The following is a 20,432-nucleotide window of genomic DNA, read 5'->3' as shown; positions in this document are numbered from 1 at the left end:
ACACAGAACAACTGAAGAGATTCAGCTACATTTTGAGCGACAGTCTCACTCAGTGATGTATCAACTGCAGACACATTCAGCTCACTGTGGATAAATTAAAACCATATAATTTAAATACAAACATATTATACTTAAAATTTATATAATATACCAGAAGAATTTTCTCAGTGTTGTAAAATATGCCAAAAATTCATAAAGAATAGTATATGTAAACAATTCAGTGGAGTGACTGGGATTCGAACCCACAGTCTAGAAATCCTTGAATTACTAGAGCTTGTTAGTGACTGATGGTAGAGTTAGGGGCTCACCATAAAACTCATGGCTGGGTTGCAGTTGTAGCCTCCACAAACCTCAGTAAATGTGGATAAAGATTGGCTGGACTGGACTGATTGGCTAACTCTCTCTAATTCTCTCTGTCTCTCTCTCTCATTCTCTGTGGTCCAGTGGCTAGCACAGTGAGCTCTGACTAGAAGCAATATCAATGTGGTTGATGGAACCACTATCATCCAAGCCCATACCAAGAAGCAACCCTCTGTCTTCCCACCTATTTGTGATGCTAGGGTCTACACTCTACCATGCAGCAAATATGATAAGAAGTATATGAGGAAAACTGAAAAGAACTTTTAACCAGAATTAATTAACTCATATGCATGCAGTAGGGATTGAGTAGAGGAATGTGTGCATAATCCATAGGGATGCAAAAGGCAACATCATGAGTTGAAGAGATGACCAGCTAGCCTTTCTGGAACACTAGTAGACAAAACACAGGTACAACACTAATACACAAAACACAGGTACAACACTAGTAGACAAACACAAGTACAAGACTAGTAGACAAAACTGCTATTAGGTGTGTGCACGTATGTACATGTGTGTATAACTTGAGGGGTATGGGTACATTTACAATTCTGACCTCCTCTAATGTGACTGAATGCAAGTGGTCATCCATCCAAAGTGTGCTATGATGCTTTTGTGGAATGATGAAGTAAGGGGTGTGATAAAAGAAAAAAAGGTAGCTTATGAGAGGTTTTTACAAAGCAGAAGTGTTATAAGAAGAGCAGAGTATATGAAGTGTAAAAGAAAGGTGAAGAGAGTGGTGAGAGTGCAAAAGGAGAGCAGATGATAGAGTGGGAGAGGCACTGTCAAAAAATTTTAATGAAAATAAGAAAAAATTTTGGAGTGAGTTAAACAAGTTAAGAAAGCCTAGGTAAAGTATGGATTTGTCAGTTAAAAACAGAGTAGGGGAGTTAGTAGATGGGGAGAGGGAGGTATTAGGTAGATGGCGAGAATATTTTGAGGAACTTTTAAATGTTGAGGAAGAAAGGGAGGCGGTAATTTCATGCACTGGCCAGGGAGGTATACCATCTTTTAGGAGTGAAGAAGAGCAGAATGTAAGTGTGGGGGAGGTACGTGAGGCATTACATAGAATGAAACGGGGTAAAGCAGCTGGAACTGATGGGATCATGACAGAAACGTTAAAAGCAGGGGGGATATAGTGTTGGAGTGGTTGGTACTTTTGTTTAATAAATGTATGAAAGAGGGGAAGGTACCTAGGGATTGGCGGAGAGCATGTATAGTCCCTTTATATAAAGGGAAAGGGGACAAAAGAGATTGTAAAAATTATTGAGGAATAAGTTTACTGAGTATACCAGGAAAAGTATACGGTAGGGTTATAATTGAAAGAATTAGAGGTAAGACAGAATGTAGGATTGCGGATGAGCAGGGAGGTTTCAGAGTGGGTAGGGGATGTGTAGATCAAGTGTTTACATTGAAGCATACATGTGAACAGTATTTAGATAAAGGTAGGGAAGTTCTTATTGCATTTATGGATTTAGAAAAGGCATATGATAGAGTGGATAGAGGAGCAATGTGGTAGATGTTGCAAGTATATGGAATAGGTGGTAAGTTACTAAATGCTGTAAAGTGTTTTTATGAGGATAGTGAGGCTCAGGTTAGGGTGTGTAGAAGAGAGGGAGAATACTTCCCAGTAAAAGTAGGTCTTAGACAGGGATGTGTAATGTCACCATGGTTGTTTAATATATTTATAGATGGGGTTGTAAAAGAAGTAAATGCTAGGGTGTTCGGGAGAGGGGTGGGATTAAATTATGGGGAATCAAATTCAAAATGGGAATTGACACAGTTACTTTTTGCTGATGATACTGTGCTTGTGGGAGATTCTAAAGAAAAATTGCAAAGGTTAGTGGATGAGTTTGGGAATGTGTGTAAAGGTAGAAAGTTGAAAGTGAACAAAGAAAAGAGTAAGGTGATGAGGGTATCAAATGATTTAGATAAAGAAAAATTGGATATCAAATTGGGGAGGAGGAATATGGAAGAAGTGAATGTTTTCAGATACTTGGGAGTTGACGTGTCAGCGGATGGATTTATGAAGGATGAGGTTAATCATAGAATTAATGAGGGAAAAAAGGTGAGTGGTGCGTTGAGGTATATGTGGAGTCAAAAAACGTTATCTATGGAGGCAAAGAAGGGAATGTATGAAAGTATAGTACAGTGGACCCCCGCATACCGTACGCATCACATAACGTTCAATCCGCATACCGCTCGCTTTTATCACAAAAATTTTGCCTCGCATACCGCTCAAAAACCCGCTCACCGCTCTTCGTCCGAGACGCGTCCAATGTGCGCCCTTAGCCAGCCTCACATGTGCTGCCGGTGGCATTGTTTACCAGCCAGCCTCTGCAGTAACATCCAAGCATACAATCGGAACATTTCGTATTATTACAGTGTTTTTGGTGATTTTATCTGCAAAATAAGTGACCATGGGCCCCAAGAAAGCTTCTAGTGCCAACCCTACAGCAATAAGGGTGAGAATTACTATAGAGATGAAGAAAAAGATCATTGATGAGTATGAAAGTGGAGTGCGTGTCTCCAAGCTGGCCAGGTTGTATAATAAACCCCAATCAACCATCGCTACTATTGGTACAGCTGCTGCTGCTGTTGTACCACCATCAGCTGCTGCTGCTGCTGCTGCTGCTGCTGTAGTACCGTCTGCTGCTGCTGCTGCTGCTGTAGTACCGTCTGCTGCTGCTGTAGTACCGTCTGCTGCTGCTGTAGCATCGTCTGTTGCTGCTGTAGCACTGTCAGCTGCTGCTGCTGTTGTACCACCATCAGCTGCTGCTGCTGCTGCTGCTGCTGCTGTAGTACCGTCTGCTGCTGCTGTAGTACCGTCTGCTGCTGCTGTAGCATCGTCTGCTGCTGCTGTAGCATCGTCTGCTGCTGCTGTAGCACTGTCAGCTGCTGCTGCTGCTGTAGCATTGTCTGCTGCTGCTGTAGCATCATCTGCTGCTGCTGTAGCACTGTCAGCTGCTGCTGCTGCTGTAGCACTGTCAGCTGCTGCTGCTGCTGCTGTAGCACCGTTGTTGGTGTGGCTTATTGAGAATACCAAGAAACAATTAACCCCAGAGGATTTGCCACCCAGGATAACCCAAAAAAGTCAGTGTCATCGAAGACTGTCTAACTTATTTCCATTGGGGTCCTTAATCTTGTCTCCCAGGATGCAACCCACACCAGTCGACTAACACCCAGGTGAACAGGGAAAAATGCCTGGAACTAGTGCTCATATTGGTGAATTTAAAGCCAGCAAAGGTTGGTTTGAGAGATTTAAGAATCGTAGTGGCATACACAGTGTGATAAGGCCTGTTCTGGAAGAAAATGCCAAACAGGACCTACAGTACTCAGGAGGAAAAGGCACTCCCAGGACACAGTGTCTCATCAGTCATTGCTGCATCTTCAATAAAGGTAAGTGTCATTTATTCTTCATTTAGTAGAGTAGTACATGCACAATATATATTGTGCATGTACTACTCTACTATTGTGCATGTATCCTTCTCTTCGTGTGTAGGAAAATGTATATTTCATGTGGTAAAAAATTTTTTTCATACTTTTGGGTGTCTTGCACAGATTAATTTGATTTTCATTATTTCTTATGGGGAAAATTCATTCGCATACCGATCATTTCGCATAACAATGAGCCCTCTTGCACGGATTAAAGTCACTATGCGGGAGTCCACTGTAGTACCAAAACTCTTACATGGATGTGAAGCTTGGGTGATAAATGCAACAGCGAGGAGACGGTTGGAGGCAGTGGAGATGTCCTGTCTAAGGGCAATGTGTGGCGTAAATATTATGCAGAAAATTCGGAGTGTGGAAATTAGGAAAAGGTGTGGAGTTAATAAAAGCATTAGTCAGAGGGCAGAAGAGGGGTTGTTGAGGTGGTTTGGTCATGGATCAAAGTAGAATGACATGGAAAGCATATAAATCTATAGGGGAAGGAAGGCGGGGTAGGGGTCGTCCTCGAAAGGGTTGGAGAGAGGGGGTAAAGGAGGTTTTGTGGGTAAGGGGCTTGGACTTCCAGCAAGCGTGCGTGAGCGTGTTAGATAGGAGTGAATGGAGACGAATGGTACTTGGGACCTGACGATCTGTTGGAGTGTGAGCAGGGTAATATTTAGTGAAGGGATTCAGGGAAACCGGTTATTTTCATATAGTCGGACTTGAGTCCTGGAAATGGGAAGTACAATGCCTGCACTTTAAAGGAGGGGTTTGGGATATTGGCAGTTTGGAGGGATATGTTGTGTATCTTTATATGTGTATGCTTCTAGACTGTTGTATTCTCAGCACCTCTGCAAAAACAGTGATAATGTGCGAGTGTGGTGAAAGTGTTGAATGATGATGAAAGTATTTTCTTTTTGGGGATTTTCTTTCTTTTTTGGGTCACCCTGCCTCAGTGGGAGACGACCGACTTGTTGAAAAAAAAAAAATACAATAATATCCATACCTTGTAATTGTTTTTATAAGAGCATCAACTTCTTCTTTAGCAGGTGGTGCATCCTGAGCAGCAAACATAAGATTTACTGGATCTAAGAGTCTCGAGCGAGAGCGTGATAAATAGGCTTCCTCTAGGGGTACAAGACTACCTCTCAAAGTTTGTTCTGGACTGGAAGAAATAAAATAAGTATAAGTTTGTGCTGGTATTGATATTTAGCCAAAAGACCATCAATCCACTTCTTTTACAACTGAATATCATAATGCCCTACTACCCGCACTTCCTTTCCAATATATTTACAATGCAATAATAATAATCTTCATTTCTACAAGAACATGATATAACTTATACAGACCTAGCTGACATCAAAGACATACTATATAGAAATCTTCCGGTTACGCAGAGCATAACGGGCAACTTAGGTTAATTTTGTTACCAGGCTGCAACCCACACCAGTTAGCTAACTAACCCAGGTACCTACCTGACTGCTAAATGAACATGGACACCAGGCGTCATGAGGAAATATGGCGAATATTTCCACCCGTACCAGGGATTGAACCACAGATCTCAGTGTGAACCAGCTACGGGACACAAACAGGACGTCCAACATAATTCAAGCCTTCATCTCACTTTTAAATTCTAAATTCTGAACTTATTCATTGAGCTATATACCTCCACAGTAGGTGCCACAAACATGCATGCACATAAATGCAATTTTAGCAGATTATTTGCTGACAATTTCAAAACGGTTTATGGCAACTTTCGTATGCAAGACAGTGCCTCTTGCCATACTGCTAGACTTCAAAAAATTGGCTACATGTCTGTGATATATCATTATTTAATGACTGACCTGGTAACTTAACAGGTTTAAATTGTTTGTATTATCAATGGCAAACAAATATTTGGATAAATACACATAACTATATATAAATATAGGTAAATATATAAAAAAAAATACATATAGCAAATACAGATCCTCCCCAACTTATGCTCAAGTTCCGTTCCAACCGACTTGTCAGTTCTCAAAATGGACAGATGTGGGAATTATGTTAGCATGACATGTAGAAGTCATATACCTGTACAACATTCTTTTAACTTAATAAATTTCTGTTATGATTATCTTTTTTTTTTTTAATCACCTGCTTTTTTACCTTAAGTTTCATTACTCACAAACTGATGACCAAGGAAAATTTCTATATTTATATACATATATTTTTTATTTTTCTAATTTATAGTTCTTTTCATTCGCATGTGTAGATGGACGTAAGTCACATAGGTCAGAAGCCAGGGAGGATCTGTACACACAAATATGTATAAATAGATACATGTATAAATACACAAATACACATATCACTTACTCAAATTCTTGGGTATTTCTACCAATATTATCAGCTTCATCTTTATCTTCAATATTCCCATCTACAACACATGATGTGATGTCTGTGTTAACATTTCTCATCTCCATACTAATGCCCTTCAACCTCCGCCAGAGATCACCATACAGGCGGATCAGCTTGGGGTAGTCAACTTCTAAATACTGACGAATGAAGGTCGACTCTGGTAGGGAAAAATAGTCTTTAACAGTAATGCAGTATAATAATCACTAATTACATTACAGTACAGCCTCTCCTCACTTAGCGACATACATGTACTTGCTTACTGATGACTCAGACTTACAATGAGCTCTCAAACCAGTATGCATACCTAAATAATGTATATTAACCCTTTGACTGTCGAAGGGCCAAATCCTGAAGTTGCTTCTGGTGTCGCAAAATTTTCGAAAAAAAAAAAAATTATTTTTTCTTATGAAATGATAGAGAATCTTTTCCCGATTGTAAAGACACCAAAAAAACGAAATTTGATGGAAAACTGACGGAATTACGCTCTCGCGAAGTTAGCGACTTCGGCGATATTTAAAAATCGGCAATTTCGCCCACTTTGAGCCCTATTTTCGGCTAATTCCGTTATTCCAGTCAACCAAACTCATAACTATTTCTTCAGAACTCTATTTTTTCTATCGATTGAGTACAAGAAACTGCCCATTTACCGATTTCAACTACCCAATAACATGGTCAGAAATTTGCAATTTGGCCAATTTCACGAAAATTAAAAAATACGACAATTTCAAAATAAGGTCCAGAATGAACAATGCAGACATTCCTGGCTCTAAAATAACATTTTCTTTGTTCATCAGTCATGTCTCCAGGTCCCTGTGATATTACTCTTGCTTTTTATTTTGAAATTTTATTCAAACAAAAAATAGAAGATTTACTGTTATGCAGACTACTGCAATACTGTAATAATTGTAAAAATTACATCAACCCATTCATGACTGCGTATTAGAATGGCTATTTGGACATTTATTGGACAATGACATCATTTGTATACTTTTGAACATCGGCAAAAATCAAACATTTCCTGTACTTTGTGCTCCATTTCCAGGTTCTTTTTATAGTAAAATTAATCAAAATCACCTCCATTTCTATAATATAGTTTCCATTCTATCAAATGAGACCAAGAAAACGAGAATACAACCACAAATACTATACGAAAATAGACCACAAAGTCGGCATTTTAATTAAAAAAAACGGTCGGAGTTTTTTTTTTCTCATTATGCACTGCGTGCTCCAGGATTTTTTTTATGTGGTGCACACTGACCACACAGACCCATTCTCTCACATGTGGGCCTACTAGCTTTCTCCTGCCTGATTTGAAGCCGCTAGAATTTATGAGTATATATACGTCAAACACGGTACCTCGCAAACGTATATATACGGCCGCGACAGTCAAAGGGTTAAGAGTTGATTTCGTCTATTCTTTTTATTACTGTATAAACATTTAAAAATATACCAGAAATGTTATAAATGGTGCAAAAGTGACATTAAAACAATATCAAAGATGGTTGACACGAACCCACAACCATTATAGAATGCTCCTCACTTAGCAACGAATTCGTTTACCAAAGTGGTCTTAGGAGCAGAACTCCGTTGTTAAGCGAGGAGAGACTGTAATCACAAGTAATGTCACACTTTTCAGTTGCCCTAACATTTGTTGTATGAAGTCAGTCACACTACCTAGTTAATGGTCCAGGTTGGACCAAAACATCGTCATAAGTTTCTTTCTCCTATGTGCAGATTATTTGTATATTGTTCCAGTCACAATATTGTGACTTTTTCATCCTGACAAAAATATAAAATAGGAAATATCAAAGATTTACTGAATGTCACACAGCACATTAGGCCAATATTCTTCACTAATGACATGACTTCACCATGCTCTGACCCCACTAACTTTAAATACTATAATTAATGAACTAAAAAACAAAAGAGCTATACCTACTGTAACAAATAAGCTCACCCTAAATACAGAGATAACATTCTAAATAATTTTTGAAAATCAACTGTGTCCACAATTTTCAAAATTAGTAAATCTGAAGGAGAGAAAAAAAGGACAGGGGTAAATTCCCAGATCTATTCATAAATATTAAATTATGAATTAATGCTCATACCCAGCTCATAACCAAAAAAAAAAAAATGATAAAAAAACTGATTATTATTATTATAATCAAAAAAAAAGAAGCGCTAAGCCACAAGGACTATACAGCGCTAAAAAAAAAAAAAAAAAAAAAAAAAAACTGAACAGTAGTGAGTAAATGTATTTATGCACATTTTCACAATCCAATGCTTCTAATCTGGGATGATATTTCCCAAACTGCACAACGTTTTCACAAACAGTTTCAACGTGAGATACAAAAACTGGCAAAATCATAGGAACAATCCACGCATGCCGATGCTACGTTCATTTTCTTGTCACCTGTTATTTCAGCACACAATGCACCATCTTCATGATGTTTTATAATTTCTAGTTTTTCATCTCATGTTAACCATTTATGTTTACTAGAACGTTCAGCGTCATTGCATTTCCTCTTTCCACTCATTTTCTTTTATTTGTTTAACACATCGGCCATTTCCCACCAAGGCAGGATGACCCAAAAAGAAAGAAAAATCTTTCGTCATCATTCAACACTTCCACCATCATTCATACATAATCACTGTCTTTACAGAGGCACTCAAATACGACAGTTTAGATGTCCCTCCAAACTGCCAATATCCAAAACCCTTCCTTTAATTAACCCTTTCACTGTCGGTGTCATATATATATATATATATATATATCTTACGAGCCAACGTTTTTGACGTATTAATACGCCAAAATTCTAGCAGCGGGAGAAAGCTGGTAGGCCCACATGTGAGAGAATGGGTCTGTGTGGTCAGTGTGTGCAGTATAAAAAAAAAAGTCCTGCAGCACGTAGTGCATAATGAGAAAAAAAAAACTCCAACCGTGTTTTTGGAATAAAACACCGGCTTTGAGATGTATTTTCGTGTAGTATTTATGGCTGTATTCTCGTTTCTTTGGTCTCATTTGCTAGAATGGAAGATATATTACAGAAATAGAGATGATTTTGATTGGCTTCATGATGAAAAGGACCTTGAAATTGAGCTCAAAATAGTGGAAATGTTCGATTTTTGCCAATATTCAAGAGTAAACAAATGACGTCACCATCCAATACGTGTCCAACTGGCCAGTCTAATATGCAGTCATGAATGAATTGACATTATTTATACAATTATTACAATAATGCAGTAGTCTGCATAACAGTAAATCTTCTATTTTTTTGTGTGAATAAAAATTCAAAATAGAAAGCAAGAGTAATATAAGAGGGGCCTGGAGACATGACTAATGAACAGAAAAATTTTATTTTAGTGCTAGGAATGTCTGCATTGTTTATTCTGGACCCTATTTTGAAATTGGCATCTTTTTTAATTTGCGTGAAATTGGCCAAATTGTCAATTTCTGACCACTTATTTGGTAGTTGAAATCGGTAAATAGGCAGTTTCTTGAACGCAGTCGATAGAACAAATGGAGTTCTAAAGAAATAGCTATGAATTTGGTCGACTGGAACAATGGAATTGGCCGAAAATAGGGCTCAAAGTGGGAAAAATAGCCAATGCATACATATTGCCAAGATCGCTAATTTCGTGAGAGTGTAATTTCGTAAGTTTTCCATCAAATTTCGTACTTTTGGTATCATTACCACCAGGAAACGATTCTCTATCATTTCCTAAGAAAAAATAATTTTTTTTTTTTTATATTTTGTGACACAGAGAGACACTTCAGGATTTGGAGTCTTGACAGTCAAAGGGTTCAAGTGCAGGCATTGTACTTCCCATTTCCAGGACTCAAGTCCGGCTAACAGGTTTCCCTGAATCCCTTCACAAAATATCTGCATATAAAAGAAGTACCAGTACTTTATATAATAAAGAAAAAATATGTGTATACATATGTACTGTACAAGACTACACAACTTCATTGCTCAGAGTCTGTGATGATACTGATGTTCGTATTGCACTAGTCATAGCAACATTCCAATATCAGCGCATAATTCAGTTAAAATTTATATTAAATTTATAAACAGTGCAGGTCTCCCTCCACATTCGCGAGTTCCACTTTCACGGGCGTTGAACATTCGCGAATTCCCAGCCGCCCAATCATATTTAAAATATGTTATTACATATGTTAGGAATTGTGGTGGTGGCAGAGTTGTTTGGAGATAGGACAAGATAGTCCTTCAATACGACACTAATATCAACTCTAAGGCTTATTTACCTAACACAATTCATCTAATATGACATAATAAACAATACAGTGGTCCCTCAATAATCGTCCAGCCTGAAAGTCGTCCATTTCAGAAATAGTCCTGTTTTTTCGTCAAAATATTGGCTCGGAAATGGTCCTGTAACTCGCTAATAGTCCTTCGTCCCGGACGCGTACGCACGGTCTGAGCGGCCTCGAGCCGCCTCGGCCTTTCCTTCCCAGCCAGTGTGCCATTGTTTACCAGTGAAAGACAGTCCCCTCACGTGCTCCAGTGAAATATTTCATAATATTTCATTTATTTTAGTGCTTGCAAGTTATTTAAGTGCTAAATAAGCTACCATGGCTCCAAAGAAAGCTCCTAGTGCCAAGCCTTTGGTAAAGAAGGTGAGAAATATGACTGAATTTAAGAAAAACATCATTGAACAATATGATAGTGGTGTACGTGTGGGCGAACTGGCCAGGATGTATAACAAATCCCGTACAACCATATCTTCCATCATAGCCAAGAAAAAGGAAATCAAGGACGCTGTTGCTGCAAAGGGGGCAAATATGCTGACAAAAATGAGATCACCAGTACTCGAAGATGTTGAGAAGTTATTATTGGTGTGGATAAATGAGAAACAATTAGCAGGAGACAGTCTTATGACGTCGCTTATTTGTGAAAAGGCTAGGCAGTTGCATGACGATTTGGTAAAGAAATTGCCTGCAACTAGTGATGATGTGAGTGAATTTAAGGCTAGCAAAGGCTGGTTTGAGAGATTTAAGAAGCGTACTGGCATACACAGTGTGGTAAGGCATGGTGAGGCTGCCAGATCGGACCACAAGGCGGCTGAAAAATATGTGCATGAATTCCAGGAGTACATAAACAGTGAAGGACTGAAAACTGAACAAGTGTTCAATTGTGACAAAACAGGCCTCTTTTGGAAGAAAATGCCAAAGAGGACCTTCATTACACAAGAGGAAAAGGCAATGCCTGGGCACAAGCCTATGACAGACAGGCTGACGCTAATGTTCTGTGCTAATGCTAGTGGGGATTTCAAAGTGAAGCCGTTACTAGTGTACCATTCTGAAAATCCCAGAGTGTTCAAGAAAAACAATGTTATGAAGAGTAAATTGTGTGTGTTTTGGAAATCTAATAGTAAGGCATGGGTCACGAGGGAAATTTTTGTAGAGTGGTTCAACGAAGTGTTTGGCCCTAGTGTGAAGAATTACCTCCTGGAAAAGAAATTGGATCTCAAGTGCCTCCTAGTAATGGACAATGCACCTGCTCATCCTCCAAACTTGGATGACCTAATTCTGATGAAGGAGTTTGGGTTCATCACAGTAAAGTTCTTGCCCCCGAATACCACTCCTCTCCTCCAACCCATGGACCAGCAGGTCATTGCAAACTTTAAAAAACTCTACACCAAAGCAATGTTTGAAAGGTGCTTGAATGTGACCTCAGACACTCACTTGACCCTACGAGATTTTTGGAAAGAACATTTCAGTATTCTCCATTGTGTAAGCCTTATAGGTAAGGCTTGGGAGGGAGTGACTACCAGGACTTTGAACTCTGCTTGGAGAAAATTGTGGCCAGATTGTGTCCACAAGAGGGATTTTGAAGGGTTTGGGGCTGCCCTGATGAGCCTATGTCAGTTGTTAAATCCATTGTGGCACTGGGGGCTTCCATGGGGTTGGATGTGAGTTTGGAGGATGTGGAAGAGTTGGTGGAGGACCACAACAAAGAGCTAACCACTGAGGAGCTGCAAGAGCTTCAGCAGGAACAGCAACAGATGGCAGCTCTGAATCTTGCTGCAGAGGAGGAGGAAGAGAGATGGAGGAAGGTGCCTTCTTCAGAAATTAAGGAGATTTTTGAAATGTGGGGTAGGATGGAAAGATTTATGGAGAAACATCACCCAGAGAAGGATGTTGCAAGCCATATCGGCAACTTGTACAGTGACAGAGTCTTGGCCCATTTTAGGGAAGTTTTAAAGAGACGCCAGAAACAGAGCTCTCTGGACAGTTTTTTTGTGAGACAGGACTCCAGTGACTCTCAAGGTGGTCCTAGTGGCATTAAGAAACAGAGAAGAGAAGTAACCCCAGAAAAGCAATTGGTACCCAAGGTGTTGATGGAAGGGGATTCCCCTTCCAAACAGTAATTCATCCAATCAGTCTCCTTCTCCAGTCTTCCATACACAAAGAAGAATCGCCAATAAAGGTAAGTGTTATTCTGTTAATGCTTAATTCATCATGTGCCACTGTATTGTTTATGTACTACATCTATATTTCATGTAAAAAATTTTTTTGTTTTAATACTTCTGGGTGTCAGGAACGGATTAATTGAATTTACATTATTTCTTATGGGGAAAATTGATTCGTAAATCGTCCATTTCGATAATAGTCCCACTTCCAGGAACGGATTATGGACGATTATTGAGGGACCACTGTACAGTGGACCCCCGCATAACGATCACCTCCGAATGCGACCAATTATGTAAGTGTATTTATGTAAGTGCGTTTGTACGTGTATGTTTGGGGGTCTGAAATGGACTAATCTACTTCACAATATTCCTTATGGGAACAAATTCGGTCAGTACTGGCACCTGAACATACTTCTGGAGTGAAAAAATATCGTTAACCGGGGGTCCACTGTATTAATAACACAGACACATGACATATATGTACTCTAGAATGAATAAAATACATCCTTAAGTATGTCACAAGTGTTGCTGTATTGTTGCTGTTGGGTGTATAAGGGCCACTGAGAGCATATGCTGTACATGGTGGTGGAGGCGGCAGCAGAGGTGGCAGAGACGGCAATGTTGTCAGTCACCCTATATAACTCCAACAACATTGGAGGAGTTAGGTTTGCGCTGTCCTTTTTCTATCGATTAATCGCTTAACTTACTTGCTGTACTGTTAATGCTACACTTTATCACTGGCTGGCGCTATAGCCTTTATCAACTCGTGCTGCTTTAGTATCATACATATCGATGAATCACTAAAAAAGGCACATTCTCCCCTCTCTCTTCCTCCTCCACTTTGGTACTCTGCTACGAGTTCTTTCTTGAATTCTATAGCCTTTCTCACCTTCTTTACCAAAGGGCTGGCACTAGTACAATATTTTACGATGTTTTCATGTGTTTTATGATTGTTCATGGTTCAATAGGTTAAGGAAGCAGTATTGTTAGGCTAGGTAAATGCTATTACATTATATTTCCCTACAATATATTTGTGCACCAAACATTCACATTTTTTCAACATTCGTGTGGGTCTTGATCCTCTAACCCTCATGAATGTGGAGGGAGACATGTATATCAAAACCTGTATTATTCAAAACGGTACTATGCAAGGTATTGTTGTATTAACAAATTATAAAATGTTTGCAAAGATGTTAGTTACCTTGAGCAGCTTTAGCGAACTCTTCTGTTAAGATCCGGGTAATATTAAGCCATACTCTTGTAAAGAGATCACTTCTACTATGGCGCTGTACTTCCTCTAAAAAACACACGTGGCTCACAGGGTCTCTCTTCTTTGCTAGAACCTTACAAAATAAATGAAATTTACTATAATTAATTCTTTTAAAACGTAATCAGCAACTGCCCACTTTATTGTACAGCTATCTTTATTGCACAGCTCTCAAAGCTAGAAATGAACCCAGCAGTGGCCAGTGAAGAGACAAGAACAGGAGCTGAAACTTCACTCCTGTACCACATATAGGTGAGTACTCAGGGCCAGTTTTAAGAAATGAACACATTATGAGGGGAGCATTCAGAAAGTATTCCAGTATTATTCCAAAAAAATATTTGACCCTAAATTTAAATTTTTTTTTTAACACGTCGGCTGTTTCCCACCTAGGCAGTACAAAAATAACTTGTAAATAATAAAATAGCTGTCTGTGTATGTAACATCTACAACATACAGGCCAGCAAGTTGCAGTAGAGAGAATACAGTGGTGCCTCAGGATACGAACAACTCAAAACTCGAACAATTATATAAGTGTATTTATGTAAGTGCTTTTGTAAGAGTATTTTTGGGGGTCTGAAACGGATTAATCTAGAATACATTACGTATTCCTTTTTTTTTTTTTTTAACAAGTCGGCCGTCTCCCACCAAGGCAGGGTGACCCAAAAAGAAAGAAAATCCCCAAAAAGAAAATACTTTCATCATCATTCAACTCTTTCACCTCACTCACACATAATCACTGTTTTTGCAGAGGTGCTCAGAACACAACAGCTTAGAAGCATATACGTATAAAGATGCACAACATATCCCTCCTTATGAGGGAACAAATTCATTCGGTATTGGCACTCGAACATCCTTGTGGAACGAATTAATTTCGTATCCCGAGGTACCACTATATTGGTAAGAAGCATAAAATATCATCCCTAGGTGGGGATACTATACTAAGTATGAGAGAGAAATGTGTTACTGAGTCAGAGGGATTGCATTATATAACTAGATTTCTTTCCACCCTGAATATGGCACAGAAACTTGAAATGAGAGACAATGTAAATTTGATACAAATATGTGAGAGGAATAAGTAAAATTGTAAGAAAGATGTGGAGTGGAGAAGGCCATAAGTGTAAAATATACACTTGTAGAATAGGTCAAAATAAATGCTTTATGATGGTTTGGACACCTTGAGAGGACTGCATGCAGGATAGTCCATACTATCAGCCCATCCTCCTAATCAACTTCTTGCTAAGAACTTCAAATGTATGACTGTGACACTGGAATGAAACATTACACAAATAACCTGCAAGTAAGAGAGAGAAGCTTATGATCTACCCCTATCTCACCTATGCTATTTGTGCCTGAGGTTTCACAATGACAAATCACGTAGGAACAACAATAACCCAACAAAAAGCTGCAGTGCAAATGATCACACAATCCACTACTAGACAACAATCCCCCCACTTTTCAAAGACCTAAACCTATTCACTATACAATACATTCACTCATACTACTGTGCAACCTACATTTACAGAACAATCAATTCTAATATAAAACCCGACCTGAAGTGCTTTCTTGACCACTGGATCAGCTAGCATTTTTAAAACTACAGTTAGAAAACACCTTATCTCCTTAACCTATCCCAGCCTATCATAAATACATATGCATTTGCTCAATATAACAAACATAGGTAAAACATTATAATCAATATATGTATACTTACTCTCAATATCTGTAATCCTGTCAAATGTTAATCATTCAGTTGTGTCCACCTTGATGAAATTTCGATCTGACTTGGACTATTTACAAGTAAATGCCTAAGTCAGACCGGAACATCATCATAAGCTTCTCTCTCCTATGAGAGTTATTTATGCATTGTTCCAGTCATGGCACTGTGCCGTTTTGTTCATCACTGGGCTGAAAACATGATGTACTGTGAATGTTCATGTACACCAGTGTATATCTGTTTTCTGTTCAAAATAACACTAATGAGAGGGTAACAGTGTCTCCCAGGATGAAGGCCATCTACCAATCTCCTACTACCTGAAATGACACTGACTGGTACATTAAATATACATTACTACAGTAGTTGAGTGTATGCCATGTACATCTCCTTACCTTGTGAAGATGTGAGGTTTGCACACAAGCATGGTAAATATCGTCCATCAGTTTCTCGAGGTTAGACCAGAGAGAGGCTCGGAACTGTACTGACTGCCCTGGCCCAGGCATGATAGCTTTCCCAGGACCACCTGCATATCAAAACCTCATAAAGTAATGTCATATCAAAATACATAACAAGCATGTTCCAATAATTCATGATATCCTAGGGGAAAGGAAGAGTATTACAAAGTACAGTATCATAATCATAATATAAAAGTATCATAGTGTGATTATATTACAGGCCCCACAAGTATTTCAGCTCAGTCCTGATGGAGCCTTTATAAAGTATACATGTAAATATTTATCACTAGATTTGAGTGCCCAGGGCCTACAAAGATTTTAATTAGGCCTGATTCTGATTAACCAAGAAAGACTAACTATTTAGAAAGCTTTTATTCATGAACATTTTGAACAAAAGAACTTATTTTCTTTTTCTTTTATTAACACACTGGCCATTTCCCACAAAGGCAGGGTGACCCAAAAAAGAAGACTTTCATCATTATCATCATTCACTCCATCACTGTCTTGCCAGAGACGTGCCAACACTGCTCAAAAACTGAAACATATATCCATTCCTCCTTCAGAGTGCCGGCACTGTACATCCCACCTCCAGGACTCAAGTTCGGCTAACTGGTTTTCCTGAATCCCTTCATAAATGTTGCTTTGTTCACATCTCAACAGCATGTCCAGTCATAAAAACCATTTGTCTCCACTCGCTCTTATCTAACATGCTCATGCATGCTTGCTGGAAGTCCAAGCCCCTCACACACAAAACCTCCTTGACTCTCTCCCTCCAACAAAAGAAGTTTGCCTGTAAAAGTAATACAGTACAACATTAAAAAAAAGCTAATGGGGTAATCTGGAGGTGTCTGGAATGTAACTGTATTGCATCCATATCTTCTTCACTCATCATAATGCTATTCTACATAAGGCACAAAATTTTCAGTGAAAGTGATACAATATTTCCACAGCCACAAATAGTCCTGCTGTTCAGAAGGGCATGTGTTCATACTGTAAGTGCAGATTACTGTAAATCAGGGACCTACTGTACACAAAATATTTGAATTTAAATACCATACTGCAGAAAATAATGAAGAAAAGAGGTATGTTGCAAAACTATATTTTAATGGGACAACATTTCAATTACTCCATGGGGAAGTGAAACAGAATTTTTCCTCCGCAGCCATGCATGTCATAAGAGGCGACTAAAATGCTGGTAGCAAGAGGCTAGTAACTCCTTCTCCTGTATATGTTACTAAATTTAAAAAGAGAAACTTTCATTTTACTTTTTTAGGTGACCCTGCCCCAGTGGGATATGGCCCATTTGTTGAAAAAAAAAAATTAAATTAAGTTAAAGGTTGTTAAAGTTCTACAGAACAAAACACTGTCTCATAAAAAAGTGTGTTCTGCAACATGTTTGCTTTTCATTGGAAAACTTACTTTTTCTAGTATCCTGGCAAACCTGCAGGAGAGAATTCACATCTAAGGTTTGTGAAACAGTCTTGTTAAGTCTAGTAATCAGGGTATCCAACACTTTTTCTACACTTGGTACCAGGATCCCTAAATTATGGAAGACTTGTAGAGCAGTTCCAACCTGAAGGAAAAATATTAAATGCAAAATAGAATGACAAAGTTTTAAAAAGATACTGACACACAGCTTTCACAAAGAGTGTTACCATATATAATATTTCAGATTTTTTTTTTTTTCAACAAGTCGGTCGTCTCCCACTGAGGCAGGGTGACCCAAAAAAGAAAGAAAATCCCCAAAAAGAAAATACTTTCATCATCATCCAACACTTTCACCACACTCACACATTATCACTGTTTTTGCAGAGGTGCTCAGAATACAACAGTTTAGAAGCATATACGTATAAAGATACACAACATATCCCTCCAAACTGCCAATATCCCAAACCCCTCCTTTAAAGTGCAGGTATTGTACTTCCCATTTCCAGGATATTCCAGATATTATTATTATTATTATTACACTCCATGGGGAAGTGGAGAAGAATCCTTTCTCCATAAGCCAAGGTGTTGTAAGAAGTGATTAAAATTACTAAATATAAAAAGAAGAAAAACTTTTGTTTCTTCTTTTACAGGTCACCCTGCCTCAGTGGGAGGTGGCTGTGTTAAAAAAAATGGTAAAACAAAATTCTTGCTTGACAGTGTACTGTTCTTTAAACAGGAGTAACAGTGATGTATTTCCCATGACTGAACAGATGACCAACGGACACTTGGCCAACAGACATTTATTTGGCCATAGGACAATTGGTCGAACGGACATTGCACCGACAACACTTTGGCCGAATGGACAATACACCAAATGGATAATTAGGTTACTTTAGGTTAGAATGGGTTGAGTTGAGTTGAGTTGGGTTGGGTTGGGTTGGGCTGGGCTGGGCTGGGCTGGGCTGGGCTGGGCTGGGCTGGGCTGGGCTGGGCTGGGCTGGGCTGGGCTGGGCTGGGCTGGGCTGGGCTGGGCTGGGTTGGGCTGGGTTGGGTTGGGTTGGGTTGGGTTGGGTTGGGTTGGGTTGGGTTGGGTTGGGTTGGTTTGGTTTGGTTTGGTTTGGTTTGGGCTAGGTTGGAGTGGGTTAGGTTAGGCTAGGCTAGGCTAACTTAAGGTGATGAATGCCAGTTCAGCCACATGTCCATTCAGTGAAATGTTTGTCAGTGAAGTGTCTGTTCGGTAAAATGTCCTTTGGTGAAATGTCCATCAGCAAAGTGTCCATCAACCAAATGTTCAGGAGCCATATTTCCCCCAGAAAAAAAAAGTAAGGCTACACAATCATTGACCCATTAATTAAATTTACCCACCCTAGTTGAATCCCAACTGTATGTAGTCATGCCTAGTGATGTATGTCCCATGTGGAACATTTATTTAATACTGTACTGTATCTGCATGCAGAAGAATCCTGGAGGCAATAGTATACTTTAGATAGGGCTGGGCTTTGAAATGAGCTGAAACAGGATACCAGGATTTAGCTTGTGAATGAGCTGAGGCAGGATAACAGCACTTAGCCTGTAAAGGAGCTGAGGTAGGATAATACCTCTTAGTCTGTAAATGAGCTGAGATAGGATAACAGCTTGAAGCTTTTAAATAACATGAGTTAAGAAAACAATTCTTTACTGTAAATGATCTTAGGTAGGATACCAGCTCTTAGAAACCTGAAACAGGACAGTAATTCTTAGACTATAAATGTACACAAACAAACCTGAGATATTACTAAAAAAGTTACTTTAAGTAACTGTAAATCTACACAAACAAACCTGAGATATTACTAAAAAAAAGTTACTTTAACCCTTAAACAGTCCAAACGTATATATATGTTCACTCGCGCAGCGCCCCAAATTTTTTGAGGAAAAAAAAATCTTTTCTTTTAAAAGGAAAAAAGAGCATATGGTACCTAGGCATCCCCAATTATTTTAATATGGAACACAGTGAGTGCACACACCCATTCTCTCATGTCTAGGTGACTCAGGCTTATTGTGGCAATGTTGAATGAATGACAAAGAAAACGTATATATACGTTTGGGGTGCTACGCGCGTGAACGTATATATACGTTTGGACCGTTTAAGGGTTAAGTAACTGAACATGTTTATGGACAATGCTCAACCTTAAAGGGCTATGTAGCACCTGGGAAATGGGAAGCAATCAGGCTTGATCCAAGGGGAGGATAGTTCTAAGTCTTTGGATCAAAATCCCTTTACTAGCAGCATAGAAATCCCTCCCCATTCTTGAAGGAACCAGAAGCCAGAAGTAGCTGACCTGTGTCTGATTTTGAAGCTCCATACCCCGGTCCATCATGACAACTGCTTGTTTTTCAACATCTGAGCGTGCTTGTCGCACCAGCCTCTGATCCCGCTCTAGCACTTCCAGTCCTGTCAGATCCACATCTCGACCCAAGTGATCTGCAACATAAGAAAGGAGAACTGCAGAAGGGCTACTGAACACTTTAGGCAGTTCCTACTCACACCTATCCACTCTTACCCATAAATATGTCTATAAATGTAATGGAAGCTTGTAATTGTTTTACACGATGGTAGGATTGCTGGCATCTTTTTATTCTGTCTCATACACATGCAAGATTTCAGGTACATCTTGCTACTTCTACTTACACTTAGGTCACACTACACATACATGTTTATTTCCTCTTACCTCCATGGGGAAGTGGAACAGAATTCTTCCTCCGTAAGCCATGCGTGTCGTAAGAGGCGACTAAAATGTCGGGAGAAAGGGGCTAGTAACCTCTTCTGTATATATTACTAAATGTAAATGGAGAAACTTTTGTTTTTCCTTTTGGGCCACCCCGCCTCAGTGGGATACGGCCGGTTTGTTGAAAGAAGAAGAAGAAAATGTAATGGAAAAACCAATCTAACAATAACAAACAAATTTAAGTTGAA

At 39.1% G+C, this 20,432-nt stretch overlaps 1 protein-coding gene across 2 annotated transcripts in view; it reads right to left on the bottom strand.

Annotated features, from left to right (window-relative positions):
* Nucleotides 1-20,432, bottom strand: part of fws (four way stop) — a 50,554-nt gene that overhangs the window by 16,607 nt on the left and 13,515 nt on the right. For both annotated transcript variants that reach the window (XM_070103620.1, XM_070103621.1), the window contains exons 6-12: nucleotides 19,798-19,940; nucleotides 17,471-17,624; nucleotides 15,989-16,119; nucleotides 13,817-13,958; nucleotides 6,139-6,337; nucleotides 4,793-4,951; nucleotides 13-84 (exon numbers count right to left, since the gene is read on the bottom strand). In XM_070103620.1, the coding sequence (XP_069959721.1) occupies nucleotides 13-84; nucleotides 4,793-4,951; nucleotides 6,139-6,337; nucleotides 13,817-13,958; nucleotides 15,989-16,119; nucleotides 17,471-17,624; nucleotides 19,798-19,940 (1,000 nt within the window). The remainder of the gene's footprint in view (nucleotides 1-12; nucleotides 85-4,792; nucleotides 4,952-6,138; nucleotides 6,338-13,816; nucleotides 13,959-15,988; nucleotides 16,120-17,470; nucleotides 17,625-19,797; nucleotides 19,941-20,432) is intronic.

This window comes from Cherax quadricarinatus, chromosome 86 (genome assembly GCF_038502225.1).
Source record: "Cherax quadricarinatus isolate ZL_2023a chromosome 86, ASM3850222v1, whole genome shotgun sequence".
Taxonomy (NCBI): domain Eukaryota; kingdom Metazoa; phylum Arthropoda; class Malacostraca; order Decapoda; family Parastacidae; genus Cherax; species Cherax quadricarinatus.
Note: the sequence above shows the minus strand (reverse complement) of the source record. Positions and strands in the feature narration are given on the sequence as shown.